Source organism: Bombus flavifrons, chromosome 2 (assembly GCF_040668555.2).
Source record: "Bombus flavifrons isolate JBK064 chromosome 2, iyBomFlav1_principal, whole genome shotgun sequence".
NCBI classification, from domain to species: Eukaryota; Metazoa; Arthropoda; class Insecta; order Hymenoptera; family Apidae; genus Bombus; species Bombus flavifrons.
Window position 1 is genome coordinate 16,862,706 of NC_138443.1, and position 17,050 is coordinate 16,879,755.

Genomic DNA, 17,050 nt, shown 5'->3' on the forward strand with positions numbered 1-17,050 from the left:
TCGAAAGTATTTGAACATTCATCAAAGAAAACTTTTATGAGCATATAAGTGGGGATCTGTTTCACCTAAGAAATATCTTAACGAGTAATTTATTTTGTATATTTCTTTATATTGACGAGTCCTATATATTTTTATATTATTTGATTTAAATTAACGTCAGTTTAAATTAAAAATAAATGTCAATAAAAGCGTAAACGATCGCAGACTATTCGTAATAATATCTTTTCAAATAAATCTGTACCTATTGTTTTCCGTACTTATCTCGTTTCTTGGAAAAATGCACTCGTATTACTTTTCCATTCAGTCTCACGATTAATAGCAGGGTTTATATTTTTATAATAGTCACGATAGGCAACGATAAGTTTAATGGTCGTCAAATCGTGGCTGTGTGATAAATTATTGTAACTGGATTATTTTCGAAACGTTGGCCATTGTACTATCGTTATATGCAATATCGTTGTATCGGCACATACATTTTAAAACTGTGCATGTTAAAAGGGTATGGTTAAGATGTAAATACAACGATTTGCGAGAAAAGAACTATATTTTTAAATTATTGATATTTAGAGGTACATGTTTGTATTCGAACTCAGAAACAGTAGGAATCTGTTGTAGATTTATATGTATCCAACTTTGACACTTGGGGTAGTAAGGATTATCACTGCCGTGGCAGGAACCTTTACTTTCTTGATGTCCGTGACCTTGTACCTATATTCCCAACAAACAAACAAATTTACAAAATTAATATCAGCGCAACAATGTTTAACAAACGGATGTTTAAAGCATCAATTTAAAGACATCGTCTCTAAAAATAATGCAATAGGAATTTATATATAATAAAATGGAAATTAATTTAAAAGAAAGAAATATAGTCAAGCAAAGAACTAATTTGATAAGACGTCGGTATAAACGTTTCTGCTTAATAAGGTAGCAAGTAATAGGATAATTTAATTAAAAAAAAAAAAAACAGTACATGATAGCAGAAACATGAAATAATTCTGTGGATTAAGAATTTAACAGAGAACAGAATAACATCAAAGTCACTTAATCCAACTGCGCTCCTCGGATTTTCATATTACAATTTTGCTTTCATTTTAGGGAACAGAAAATATTTCGAACGTTTCAAGAAAACGTTTAACGTAAAATTGTTTGACATAAATCAGCAGTTTTTCATATTTTCTTCGAACTTGAGATATCTTTTAACATTAGAAAAGTACAATTGAATCGAAAATGATTAAAAGAACGCAGCAAGGATTAAGTAAATCTTTTCATTCTCGAATCTCAACAAGTTTGAAAGATGTTACGTTGCTTATTTAATCAATTATTGTTAAATATGCAATTTCTCTTCAAATAATTGAAGACATCTTTCTGTCTCATTCGTTCCCTTTCTATCTTTTCTTTATCTTTTTCTTTCAATTTGAAGAACGACGTTACAGTTTGCGAATTATTTCCAGTGCTTTTCACATTTACCACCGTGTTGGAAGAAGAAAGGAAACTATGAAACGATACTCGACGCAATTGCATAAATTTGTCATGGCAGCGACGCAATTTAGATAAATAAAATTGGAGAAATTGTACACTCACTTAGAAAGCATAACAGAGTTAGCAGTAGCGTAAAACACATCCAATTTCTTCGGTGCTTTCTTGAATGCTGATAAATCCACTACGTCGTCCTTATCCGAGAAGTTTATTATGGTGTAGACAGATCCATCTTTCTTGGTCTCCCTGAAAAAATTATGATATTCCATATATACAGTGTATCGTTAAGAAACGAAGGCATTCTTAGTACCATGACTCATCGTATTGCAAACGCCGATGATCGCGATTAAGTAATTGCACGCTATTGTACGAAGCTATTTGTACAAATGTATCGATTAAATGGATAAATTAAACCTTAAGAATTTTATATTTTATAATCACCGAAGCTACGCATGGCACAATGTTCTAACGTGATCAAATCGATTTTCAAAAATCAATACGCGATCGTAAAGTCAGCGTTTGCAATCGTAGAACTATTTTATTATTTGGCAAGCTCTTTGTTCTCGGATTCTTTAATTTCTGAATTATAAGCCTGACGAAGAAGATTCTTAATTTGACAGAAAGACTTCCGACATTAATAGAACCTGTGATATTTAAGTAGTAAATTGTAAGTAATAAATGTAGTAGTATACATAATGCTAAATGCTAAAATATATTCTTCTTGTCTTTTAATAGATGACCCAATCGTATAGTCTGGCAATTCCATGAAAATTAGTAAATATTACTATTAATTATTAATTCGGCATTAATTTGTAATGAAATTGAAATATTTTTATTACAAATCGACCAAAATATTTGGACATTTGTAAGTGATAGTGTAGATACATACTGCCACGCTATTAATCATAATTTTCTCGCGTTTAGCAATATATTCGACGAGTGAATCGTGGTATATAATCGTCGTAGTATCATCTTGATTTACATGTACACTATTCTTACCTGGCAAAAGCAAAAACGTTTTCACTCAACAGCTTCGTAGTTAAGTCGGCCTTTTTAAGGTATGGTGACTTCCTCAGAGTTGAGACTTTCTTGTAGAGGGTATAGAACGAGTTCTTGTCCTTCTTTTCGGCAGCCAGATTGACAGTCTTGTAATTATCGTTGACTCTCAGCCAAGTATCGGAGCTCGTGGAGAATCCTGCAAATCGAAATACTTGGTCATAGTTTTTGCGATTATTGCTTCTTTTTTTATTCAATTAATTGTAGTTAGTTAACTAGAGTTTCTGGAATTGGAGCTTCCTTTTTTGAAATCTCACGCCAGGTTCATCTCAAACGTACCAGTATTTACGATATTTGTACAGGCAAAGGATACGATCTACAATTCGCACTTTTCATAAGATAACATTTTCTTTACCATATGGTGAGTAATAATTATGCGTTGGCGAATAATTACTACATTCTGTATTATTATTTTATTACTATGACACGGTGAAATTGATTTTAAAATAATTGATAAATATGGAATGAAATAGTTTCATCTGTGAGAGTGAAACATGTTATAGCACGATGGAGAAATAATATCTAAAAAATGATTCGACAAACGTACCAGAGTTAAAGATGTGAAAACCAAGGCTCATTTGAAAATTTCTTCATTCGCGTGAAAGTTATATCTTATTGGAAACTCACCGGCAGAAGTGGAGTCATCCCATTGGAACGGTGTCCTCGCGGGATCTCTAGACGAAGTATTGTATTTTAGTAAACCAGCCATGCAACCCTGCGGGTCCTGTGTCTCTTCCCAAGGGATGAAAGTGTCCGACATGCCGATTTCGTCACCGTTATACGTCACACTTGCGCCAGGTAACAGAAGCGTCATTATGGTAAGGGCACGAGCTCGTGGTTCTCCTAATTTCGACACTATTCGTCTTTGATCGTGGTTTCCGATCTGCACACAAAATTTTAAGGTATTCAACAATTTAAAATATTCGTCGTTATTTCTTTTTTTTTCTATTTTTTTTTTTAACTAACGATAATCGTATCGAGTTGAAGATATTTTAGCTTAAATACATATAATGTTTGGGGATTTTCTGCTTTTCTCCTCGATCGTCCTATTTCTTCCAACAAGCGCTTTTTGTTGATTTTCCTCGACATAGAAATATCGATTTTAAGGCTTGCAATTTTAGGTTTTCGATCGAATGCCTGATGCACACACGAGCTCGACAAAAGCTCGATGCGCTCGTGGAATTCGAAGAACGCGAGCGGAAAGAGGCTCGTTTCGTTCTCTTCCAGGCATTTTGTGGACATTTTTCAAGCTCGTTCACGCGTTGCTTCTGCCGTTCAATCGCGCAGCCTCGAATTCGAAACAGTTAGGTGCTATCAACCATTTTTCCAATCGAACGACGTTCGACCAGTTTCGTGCGTTTGCTTCTAGAGTAATTTGATTTTCCTTCGATCTACAATCACGTCGTCCAACTTCCCGGCAAGCAAATACAGACGAAGAGAAGTGAATCGAGGAAGGATTTGGCGAAGAAAATTTTCCGGATCCTCTCCGAAGTTGGAGAAGTTAATATCCACAATTGTATGGGCGCCCCCGTACGTGTATGCGTGTGTGTGTGTGTGTGTGTGCGAGTGAGTGAGAACATAGAAATGCCAACATGGAAGTTTGTCATCCTGTTACGAATTTAGAAAAATGCGATATAAGCGAATATGATAGGAGTAAAATTATTGAAATAAAAGGAAAATTAGTTATAAAATTAATAAACGATATAAGCGCTGAACAAATTTTAAGAAAACAACTGTTCTAATGAAATTCTTCTTCTTGAAATAAGCTAGGAGTGATAGGATACTTTCTTGTAATTTTTAATGCTATCATAAGATAGAATTACGATTATAAGGGTTAACTAGATTATGATTGAAAAGGATGAACGTATAGTATATAAATAGATGATTTTTCCTGATCGTACAATATTTTTCCTCGCTTATTCTTCCTCTAAATTTATGATTATATTATTATATTATATTATATTTCAGCCAGACAATCTTTCGGTGGATGAATTATTTCGAAAGAAACTGCGAACTATGATAATTCCAGTCCAGAAAATTTTGAATTTCAACATTGATAATTTTGATAAATTAAAAATGATAAAATCGCTTAGATATTGATAAAGTGCATTGAACCATGTAGAAATCATTTTGACTGAATGTACAATATTTTGAAGAAAATATGTGTGTAAAGTTTTATGGGGATAAATGACAATCTAATAGAATGAATGATAGCGACGATTAAGCAATATTAATTATAAATCCAATTTAAAAGTTCTCTTAAATATGTTAATCAGCTTTCTGAAAATAATAGTAACTTACCACCCAGTTAGCAATGCCACTTCTCGGCATGTTCTTCATCCAATTATCAACCACACCTTTTAAAGTTGTTGCATTCGCGTCCGACTTGACGTGTTGAAGCAGGTCAAAATTGAAGGGGAAGTCTGCTCCATATTTATAATACTTCATCGTCAGCGACGTGTTTGCGTATGCCTCGGTGAACATGTATTTTGGTTGTTTAAATTCATTCAGGACGTTTCTCCATCCAGGGATCACCTCGTAATTCTTTTGCTGGTGCAAGGTATATATTCTATCGGTATAGTCAGGGCTAGTAGAATCGTTGGTTTTACCTGACAAAGGTTCATCTGGGAAGTCCATGTTCTCGGCAATAAATGGCATGGCATCTATTCTGAAGCCATCAATGCCTTTCTTCAGCCAGAATCTCAAAATTTCCTGTAACATATCAATAAGCACAGAGTTAGACCATGTTATTTGAGAAATATATCATTGGAAATAGTGTTTTTACGTATCTAAGAACGAAAATATTATTATATATGTATATGTTAATCTTAAATATTATTACGTGTTGAGATAATATATACATGTAGATCACAGATAAAAATCATGATAAATCATATTTCTAATTTCTACATTGTTTCTTATCGTTTCGTTCAGCTACGACGATGACTCTTTTTACAAATTCAAAGTTCCCATCGACGATTATATTAGTGACTGTGTCGTACTCTTGAAAGCCATATAGTCCGCCGAAAACGTTGAGCCAGAGAAAAAGGCGAAAACAAACTGGCGTAAAAGAAAAATACGAACCGAACGAATATTCCTTACCCGTGGAAAGTACTTTTACAAGCATAAGATGATGATTGTTTTACAGAAACGTGTCCTCTTGGAAATAAATCTGCTTTATAAAAATCGACTGTATACATATATCGAAGCTACAATCGTATTCAGCTACGTAAAAGAAGATTCTAATATAAAGAAATAAAATTCTTTTTATTTAGTAAATTCTGTAATTTTTCTAACGCGAGCTGATTTTCTTTTAACACGGCTGAAATTAAATAAGTCAGGTTCTGAATTGACAGGTACACGTGCTTACCATCCGATAATTCGATTGATATTGTTCGTTTCTACCTTTGTACCAATACATTTCCCCCGGCATACTTTTATTATTTCTGATTCACATGACTATTCATGAGTTCAAGTCTCTACACGTTATATTATATTACTTCTATGTTCGTATGTACGTTCGGTACTTCGGTAAATTTCTTCCAATTTATACGTACTCGTAACGTTTCTATAACAAAGATGTCGGGTTCGTTAGATTTCCTCGCTAAAATGTCAATATCGTACTGTTGGACTCTACAGGTAATCGTAGGTGAAAGATATAGTAACGTATGGTTGATTCGTATTAGTCAATGGTTGCGAGACATATGTCGATATCCGAAAGATTTCGCGGCGAAATTGGTCATGAGTACTTCTATTATAGATTGCCATTTATTGGCTCTTACACAATATTTACGATTGTATCTATTGTTCATGTTTGCTCTCTTTTATATCAAACAATTCGGTCATATTGATCTATTAACAAGTTAACATAAATTAGTTTATTTTCGCTAACGTGTATAATTACCTAAAAGTCTTTGAATTTTGAAATGACAAATAAATAATTTCATGTACGAAAGCTCAATTATAAATTCGTACGTCTGAAGCTAATAAGGATAAATGAGGTTACACTGTAATAAATATTATTTCTTATTCGAATATCATAAATGATCAATTTTTCATTTAATTGCAGATGACTGATATTCAGAATATTTTTCAGTGAATAGTTGAAAAACCTAATTGTATAATGTTCTTATGTATAATGTTCTTATATGTATTCTACAACTTCTTTCTCGCAATCGCGCCGTGTTTCTCCCTTCGGTTCATTTAAATTCGATGAAGCAAGTACCACGTATCCCCCGATTTCGCATATTTTAAGCCATGGTCGTTCAAACCCGACATAGCTATAACATTCGCAACCGTAGTCAGATTTATATTTTGCTGGATAGTGAAACGAACGGCTTCAGCCCTACTTGAATTTCAACCGTGGCTGACTGAATTTAACCGACCGTGTTTTCGTGATGTCCGTCGAATTTCATCGAACGAATTTGTGCCCATTAAAATTCAAATTTACCGCGGAATTCCGAAAAAAGTCACGAGACATCGCCGGAATCCTGGATGGATTCGGATTGATCGTGGATTTCATACCAAGTTCAAATATTTTTCCAAAGATTTTCATGCATGAAAGTAGCGAATACTGAAGTGGCAGACGTTGAGGTATAAACGACTCATGAAGCTAATTAGAACAATTATCACATATTATACCTTCACCTACGTGTATTATGTGAAGCTGTTTGAAGTTTGATTAGCAATGTAATGGGACACGACTATCGTGATTGTATATGGCGAAATTTTAGATCAATTTGGAAATCTATACGAGACATTTATTGCAAACGTACGCTTAATAAAATATATATTTGAAAAATTTCTTATTAAAAACTCCTAACATTAATCATATTCTTTGATCAATTAAAATATGACCAAATATTAAATACTAGCAATAAAGATTAAAGAGAAAGGAATTGCTAATTCTATTGAAATGACGTAGACGTCATGAAATTCCACGATGTTGACGAACTGTGACTCATACTCCTTAGAAATCGGTTCGGTTCGTTCGATAAAACAATCGGGATCACGTTGAACCAACGGGTAGCACGTCGAAGCAACGAATATCTTTATTTCTCATCATTTTCTTTTTTTGAAATGATAAAATCAAAGCGGGTAATCGGTATCTGTTTGACCGTATCTTGGTCCTTGATTCATTACGATGTTAATTGTTGGGTCTCTGGTTAACGGTTAACGATGACGTTGAACGAGATCTATCATTGTGGTAAATTTGCCAGGCATTAAAACAATGATAAAAATAAAAAGAAGAGAATAGAAGAGCAAAAAATGGAAAATATGTTTGAGGATAAGATCGTAGAGTCGTGTTAAAGTCGTACAATCCTCATACTTGACACACGAAGCATCGTTCGAAGAGATTGGAAGCAGCTCGTGTTTATCGTGTACAAACGGAATTTATATCCCTCTTGTTAACAGTTCTGCGTAATTCATTACTTTTACAAATTTAAGATAATACGATAAAAAGAAAATCCGATATTGTAGCTTCGATGATGCAACATAGATATCACTATCTATAAGTAAATATAGTCATGAAAACGTACACAATAGAAAAACTTCTTATAACTATAAGTATCGATAAAGTGGACAAAAAATGCCTCTATCGGTATAACAGCTTCTGTTACAACAAAATCCATTAAAATTATTAGAAGTGTAAGAGATAATGAGGTAAACAGATAATGGGAAATTTACTCAGATTTAAAGGTAGGTTTAAGGGAAATTACAGACAGTCTATAGTGGTCTACAGTCTATATCTACAGTAAGAGACACACAGTCTTATTCTGTACGATAGGCTACATATAGTTCAATTTAAAAAAATATATTCTTCGTGTTAAAACTATATATTACAAAAATATTGGATAAATTCGCGTTAAATTTGTTTTGGAAGTTGATCGTGTTGAAAATTTTGTATTTCGATGTGTTTACTTTGTTCCAAAACAGTGCTCAACAAAGTTAAAATAAACACTATTAATTCAACTAAAAATATCTGTGATCAAAATTAAAAAAAGATACGTAAATCCTAGTGAAGAATATCGTGATTACTTTAGTAACCGAGAATACTTTATCAACAAGTTTAACAATTTTACCTATAACGATAGATTTAAATAGAACTATGTACTTTACAAACAATACTCACATGCAACTCCTTTATCACTAGTGGATTATAGAAGTCCAGATCAGGTTGTTCCTTTGAGAATTGATGCAGATAATACGCCTTACGTTCATCTCGCCATTCCCACATTGATCCACCGAAAGTGCTCACCTGCGCGAGAATATGTGTTTGTAAATTTGCAAAGTGCATAGAGGATGAACAAAGATTGCATAAGCTTTTACCACGTTGTGTCGAAACGGATCGTTAAAAAATTGTTTAATTAAGTTAAATTAAGTGTAAAAAGTAATTTAAATATTTCGAGCAACACCGTGAACATCATAGCCTTCAGCTATGATGCGAGCTTGCCTTCTTCAGAACATGAAATTACATTTTTAAACAAAGATGGAATTCTAAATGTCATACTTGACGAAATTTCCGAATCGCACTTTGAAAGTACAGCGAATTAAAAATTCTGGAGAGATCGTTCAAAATTGCGTTCGAAAAATATTCATCCCTAGTTTCGAACGATGTTACTTCCGGCTCAAAGCAATTATGACAATTATCGTTAAAACGATACGCAAAATTTGAGAAATATATATGTACATAGATGAAACGTATCGAAACGCTGCGTGATTTATTAAAAAAAAACGGGAAAGTAATTACGATATCGCTGAATGAATATTTTGTTTATAACAATTTCATCTTGCTCGCGAAATAATTTGAAGTAATGAAAGACACTGCGCAGTGAGAGTCATTGGTCAATGTGAAACATGTCATTGTTTACTAAAGGTCAATATCACTTTCAAAATTGTTACAGTGATAGATCAGTGACATTGCACGATCGTAACGAACATTATCGGGAACTTATCGTTAAAATTGATTATCGTAAAGTTGATCGTTCGAAAGTAACTAGATATTCGTGTCATTGAAGTTTCAAGTGCCTAACAAAAGAAAGATTTAATTGTCAGTTTCAATTTCTACGTTGTTTGACTATTTTCATCTCGAAATTAAATTTCGATAACTGCAGGTAACAGCGATACCAATCGATTTGTATCAGTTTTGGTTGTTGTTGAATGATCTTTTCTGATCGATAACGACAGAATAGAAACGACTGGTAGTTTAATTGAATTCATTCTGCGTTTACAAGCGAAAAAGAAATGTAAATTTCGACGAAAAATGCATTGTTTGCGCGATGAAAGGATGTAAACAGATCTTTTCACGAGGAAATAACGAGCAACGCGTATGTGCAAAAATTTCTGCAGGCTATCGCCGCGCAACATTGTTTTGATATTTTACCATTTCTGTTCCGAGGTTCTTGATATGCAGTATACTATTTCATACTTTTCACCTACTACGAGTCTACCATAAATCGCGAAATCTTTGGAAAAGTTTCGCTACAAACTTATGAAATTGTCGGCCATCATTTCTACTGTCGCTTCTACTTCCATTTTTCTCTGCCTTCTCAGGATCATTTATATTCAGCTATTCGAAAACTTCTTTACGTTTTTGACAGTGAATATATTCTACGCTGTATTTAACAGTACTGAAAGGGAATTAATTATTACGAATTTTTACCAAATATCAAAGTATTAATTTTGACCAAACAGTACTCTTGATTCGGTTCTGAAATTGATTAATTAGAAATGTTTCGTTTAGCCTTTAGTGACATAATCAATTTCACTATGAAGTTTCCGAACAACCAAATAATATCAAAGTTTCATCTCAATGAAATTGTTAAAAGTAATTATTCTCTAACTTTAATAGATCGTGACAAGACATTCTCACATCGTAAAGTCCATTTCTAAATGAAGTTATAACATATTTTCACCTCTGTTGAAAACATCGAACAACTGGACTCTATCTCAAACTTTTATCGAGTGTACTTCAAGTTCATTCCTAATCATAAGAAACGCTGGAGATCGGTAAAACTTTTCGACAAAGAAGGTACGAAGGTTTTTTTTTATATCTTTTTATGTATATTTTGTCCCGTAGTTACTAACATTGCTAACATTCTTTTTAAAATTCTTCGTTACACGAATCGTACAAAATGTCTCATGAATATTGTTTGCGAAGAAGTAATAGGCGTATCGACGACTGTTTCACGTGAAAATATTTCGACCGCGTTAATTAACGAAGAATGCGACGTAGAAAAATTCGAGAACATGCTTCACTGTATTTCTATTGAAATAATATTAGATAACTATTTATGGCCATTGGGCAAGTATACAAACGGGATACGTCGGAACGCGAAATATGTAAATACTGACAATTTGATTCTTTTCGAGTAATTAAAGCGGCTCGAGCATCGAGCAACGAATACCGGCAGTTGTATTTCACGAGGTCTTCTAATGTAAATTACGGGCGCAAAGGTGAGTCTTAAATTGAAAAATCTGAAACGACGCGACGGGTGTGTTTAAAATTCAACGGGTTGCATATCATTATGATAATAAGAAGAAAAAAAAACCAGATGGTACATAATGATAGACAATATTACTATTCACAATGGTTGTAAATAACTTAACTATAGCATTATCACAAAACAATAATGTTGGAAATGACAACGTGAGTTCGTGCTCCCCATCTATATGCAGATGCGTTAGTTATAAGAAATAGTAACTAGAATAGATAGACTTAAGATGCCTTTTTGTTTTTATTCCTAGTTTTTGTAAGCGCGTGCAATAAAGGTTTTTTTGGCTCAGAACGGTGTGATAGATTTATCCATTCAATAAAATAATAACTATTGTGATCCTACCTCTGAGTATAGAAATAAGAACAAATAATATTCAAATAAAATTTGCATGTTGCCTATTTGATCCATCGTAGTTTTTGAGGGCTGAAGAACGTTTTAAGTAATTTAAATCGCACTTACCCAATTAGATGGTGGGACACGGGTGCCATTTTCCAATACTTTTCCTGGATGCCAGATGTAATAATCACTGTAAGGCTTAATTCCCTTCAAGCTCTTCTGGAACCATTCGTGCTGATCCGACGTATGGTTCGGGACGAAATCCAGTAAGACCTTTATACCCACTTTGTGCGCTTCTCGGATCAGGTCTTCCAAATCCTTTATAGTACCAAATGTGGGGTAAATGTCCCGGAAATCTGAGATATCGTAACCGAAATCTACCATAGGGCTGCTAAAAATGGGTGATAACCAAATTATGTCAATGTTCGCATCGACCAGATGATCCAACTTCTGTATGACACCTGTAACAGGGAAGATCTCGTTTTCTTAGTCGAATTCTATCGACGAATAAATTATATTCGAAAAGAAGACAATTTGATCGTGTTGAAAATGACAACGTGAGTTCGTGCTCGCCATCCGTATGCAGATGCGTTAGTTATAAGAAATAGTAACTAAAAGATAGTCCTAGTTACAACCGATAAATTTAATCGATAGGCTTAAGATGCTTTTTTGTTTTTATCCTTAGTTTTCATAAACGCATGCAATAAAGGTTTTTTTGGCTCAGAACGGTGTGATAGACTTATCCATTCAATAAAATAATAACTATTGTGATCCTACCTCTGAGTATAGAAATAACAACAGATCGTAATGTGTGTTTTTAAATAAATTTGATTGAATTATTGACACATGCGACGATAAATCTGCTACCGTTTTCAAGCTCCTTGCACATAAATGCTTGGTACTTTTTACGAAAAATATTTCAATATTTCAAGTTTTCTAGAAAGAATTATAAAAGCTACAAGCAAAAAGGTTTCCTCGAGCAGAATTGTTTATAGATAATATACATAGAGATCAATTTCCAATGTTTCCGCAATTCAAGTTACGTTTGAAACGTGACATTCGTTAAATGAAACGTTGGAGTAACGAAGACTCGACATATCATTTAAGCAGAATGTTTTAATAACTTTAGGACATTGCTTTTAAGAAACAAGGAAAATTTAATGAGGATACTTATTAATAACTCAGGTATTACTGATTTCTTTTCGTGTATAAGTAAACATCTACCATGCTTTTACATTATTTCTCTCTTGATTCTTCTTTTCTAACAAACTCTCGACTCTTTTACTATACAGACCTACATCCTTCTGGTCTTGTTATCTGACAGTTGCTCGTTATCAGTGTAGCTTATTTTCCTTTGGAAGATTTTCATCCCAAGAAAATATTGTAACAAGAAACATTTCAGTCTACATTTATAATCGTTATTGCTGGTTAAAAAGGAGCTCAGACATACTGAGACAAATTTATCTCAAATTTAAGTTACAATAAAATGTTGTTAAAGTTTATGAAAACAATGTAAATTACTCAGATACCTAGAATAAGAAGCTGAGCTTTGTAGAAAAATATAATACGATATATCGAATGTTCAACATCGAGAATGTCATGAATTCAGCAAGGTTTATCGATTCTTTCAGTTCTTATCTATCTTTTCGTGAATTGAAAATTAACCCAAATATGGCTGAATTCTTCGATGATTTTCAATTGTTATCCTTTCCTCTTGTAGTCTAAATTCGATATGTCGATTAAATTCTAGTCTTGGTGTTAATCATTTTTGAAATTTTTTTTACGTCATTAAATTCTTCATTCGATAACAGTAAACTTTTTCTCGAAATAATATCTTCGTTGAATTATCAGAATCAGCTTAAATATCGTGACAACAAATAAAAATAAATAGAATAAAAAATTAATGCAGAAAAATATAAACATACGTGTAAGATAAAAATAAAAAGAGAACGTGTTCGTTAAATTTCAACTAACGGGAACTTGAAAATTATTTTCCAATGACGTCGCTTGCGACATTAAGTCAGAGAGGTGTAAATCTTTCGTAATGGCTCGAGCATTACAAAAAGGCTGAAACTCTTTTCCGGAACACGTCGCTCTTAAGCCGCGTCAAAGCGACCAGAAGAGGCGAACGCAACGGAAGTTTCGTTAAAATTTATTTTCGCGTTTAAGCGACATTAACTTCTTCCGCAGAGTTCTCCACGTGCGATTGTCGCGCTTCACTTTCCTTTTTCTCGGCTAACGTTTGCGTTTTTAGATTTCCTTGTTAATTACATCCGTACCGTACTTGTTTTTGTTCGTTGTGGTTACATAATTGCGCAAACAAATCGAAAGACGACGCGAAAAGGAAAAGCAATTATGCATCTGTTTACGAGCCGTGACACCGATGTCGATCGACCGCGTAACAAATGTTTCGCGTTCAATTATCCTTTGTAACTAGGGGTACATTCTCTGACTAAAAAATCATTTCCTACGATTACAACAGTTAGATTTCATTCTCGCTTAGGTAGACTTATTTTTACTATAGTAGTGAAATAATACAAAGTTCAATAATCGAGACTTTTTGAGAAAATAAATTACTAGTAAATACTATTAATTAATTTCACAAATTCTACCTTGTAAAATTATACAGGGTGGTTGGTAACTGGTGGTACAAGCGGAAAGGGGGTGATTCTACGCGAAAAAAGAAGTCGAAAATATAGAATAAAAATTTTTCGTTTGGGGCTTTGTTTTCGAGAAAATCGACTTCGAATTTTCGCTCGGTACGCGTGCACTTTATCACCTCTCGTTATAACGGATCTCACTGTAGATTTTTAAAAAAATTAAAAAAAAATTTTTATTCTATATTTTCGACCTCTTTTCGCGTAGAATCATCCCCTTTCCGCTTGTACCACCTGTTACCAACCACCCTGTATATATCGAACAAACGATACTTATTATGTGACCACAAATTTTCGATGAATATTATCTATATATAATAAAATGATCGACGTATACTTGATTATGATTATATACGTAATAATAAACGGCTTTCTATAGTCTTCTAATATTTTCATAATTACATATTAACGTTGAATAATAATAGAAAAAGAATTTTCACTTTTTTAAATATACAACGATGCACCGAGACAGTACCACTGTACCCATCTTCTAAGTGGAATTTTATAATCTTTTGTTAACCATTCGATACATTTTTTAATTCCCTAAAAAGAAAAAAGTATCGAGGCACTTGGATCGAAAAATGGTTGCTTTTGTAAAACTTTGTAAAACTTTGCGTACGAGGAACGTATCGTCTTTCATACACTAAATTTCGTGAAATTAAAACTGACATATCTCTTGAACTAAACATCTTTCTGCTCAAGCACCTCAGTACCACTTTTGTGGAGAATTAAAGAATACCTGGTTAATAAAAAATTGTAAAATTCCATTTAAAAGGAGATATTAAGAAAACATGGCAAGGAGAAAGTATCTACGAACATAGAATCTTATCGTATCATTCAACTTTTTCCTCTACATTTTCTCCTACCTTTATGTACACCTCTGTATATTAAACAATCAATGGGATCATAAGTAATGAAAGAAAAAGGAACTCGTAATTACAAAATACAAGAACATCCTAAACTCTGAAATTATCAAGGAAAAAGAGGAACGTACCTTTAAGATCACCAATGCCATCTCCATCACTGTCCTTGAAACTTCTGGGATAGATCTGATAGATGGATGCGCCTACCAAATCGTTGCTCAAATATTTTGCGGTCGGTTTCCATGAGTATGAAGCGACCAACGGCAATACCGTTAGACAGAATACTATTAGCGCCCTCATGTCCCTAAGCACACAAAACGTTGAATATGAAATTAGTCGTCTAATCATTCGCGTGACTTCGAGCTTGACGCACTCAGCACCACATCGTAAACACGTAGTTCGATATTCGTAGCGTGATACCGGTTCCGGTTGTTCTCGTGATAAACACGATATATATTGAAGTTTAAATAGTTATTTTTCAGAATAAATTACTTTTTACAATATGTTGCTTAACAATTTGTCGTTTCAATATGGTGTTATTTACCTTATTTCGAGGTACTTACAGTAATTAAGACACGATCGATTATGTCCGCTTGGAATATTTCGCCAGCGTTATAACGATCGACTGTGATGTAGTGCAGGATAGCTTCCCTTTTATACCACTTCTTGTTATGTAACGCATAATTGTCTAGAGTTTCAGTGGCAGGGTACACACATTCGACGATCAATCGTCCTTGTTAACTTTTATCGAAACGTGGTCGATTTGCTTTTCATCTGTGGAAACGTCATCTTATCGTGGAGACACACATTTCGTCAATTAGTGAAGTAAGTAAGAATATTCACACGATCTATTTAATAAAATGTTTAGAACGTAAACTTTATACGATAAAAGGGTCGGAATTTCTCTTCATTTTCTTTGTGTTGCAACGAAAATATCCAAATATAATTTACTTATACTGCCAACCAATAAACATAACATTACGATTAGGATTGGGACACCTATTGGATACATTTATTGGAAAATCCTAAAAAATTGTACTTGTATTTACTTAATATTTCACGTTTCAAGTAGTAGTAGAGCATTAACACTACTTTTAGTGTTTAATATGCATAACAATAGGAGTTTTGTATAAATATCTGTAGTCTATTACTAATAGTCCTATTTGAATACGAACAAAATGTGTGGTTTAATCGGTGTTTGCGTTGCTTTTAAAAGAAAGCGTTAAAAATATTCGTATAATACCGATGCCTAAAATCTCGTTTGTAGAAGGACGATCTTTGACAAGACCACCAATTTATTTTCAAAGTAAAATGTATTTAAATCACTGTTTTGTCCGATGAAAGAGCATACTAATTTAAGAGACAAACCTGCAGCTTTAATGTCGAGAGTATTATTATTTCCCATAATATTAAATTTAAGAAGCTTGTTACATCAAAGTGCACACCTATTATGAATATTAAATATAAAAAATATACATTTTCTAAATGAGATTTTTAATTTACTACGATATTAGTATTACAAAAAATAAATGCGGCATAAAACCATACACAGCTGTAATAACGGAAGATCAGATAAGAAACATAATAAAGTACCTTAAAAAAATAAATATATTCTCCAAAATATAAGCCATACAGATGCAATGTCATCGGTCATGACTTTGCGTCGATGTACGTAAAACACGGAAGAAAAAGAAGAAGAAGAAGATATAGTATCTTTTAAATAGATTTTATCTATTTTCCATCTATATTCATTCATATTCAATATTCTATCTACATTCGATACAACAGCCCATTAAATATTTTTTTAATCTTCTTATTGTGATCGCAAAGATTATGTTAATTGTACGAATATTCGCATATTCTAAAATATAAGTATATGTAAACAAAAAAAAAAAAACTAAAAACTATGAATTTTTTATGCATATGTACACATAAATCTGATCTGAATATATTTTGTACTATGGACATCCAAATATTATTATCGTACGATCAAATTGTAAATCAGTTAATTAGCATTTATGATACACGATGGTCTATGCGATCCGAGAATTTCGTCAACATAAATTGGAACGACATTAAGATGAGGATTACCAATAGCATCGCGAAATACATTAGAACCCATTGATGTATGAGATGCGTTAGCAGCTCCACGCACGTTCTG

At 33.2% G+C, this 17,050-nt stretch overlaps 2 protein-coding genes across 4 annotated transcripts in view; one reads left to right on the forward strand and one right to left on the reverse strand.

Moving 5' to 3' along the window:
- Positions 1-17,050, forward strand: part of LOC138189787 (dual specificity calcium/calmodulin-dependent 3',5'-cyclic nucleotide phosphodiesterase 1A) — a 101,698-nt gene that overhangs the window by 51,077 nt on the left and 33,571 nt on the right. The window lies entirely within an intron of this gene.
- Hbg3 (alpha-glucosidase) lies at positions 526-15,562 on the reverse strand. The gene is made up of 9 exons (XM_069131945.1): positions 15,453-15,562; positions 15,021-15,193; positions 11,493-11,830; positions 8,669-8,794; positions 4,837-5,247; positions 3,163-3,418; positions 2,479-2,674; positions 1,585-1,725; positions 526-708 (listed from the first exon to the last, which is right to left on the reverse strand). The coding sequence occupies exons 2-9, from the start codon at positions 15,187-15,189 to the stop codon at positions 618-620; spliced, it is 1,728 nt and encodes a 575-aa protein (XP_068988046.1). The 5' UTR covers positions 15,190-15,193; positions 15,453-15,562; the 3' UTR covers positions 526-617.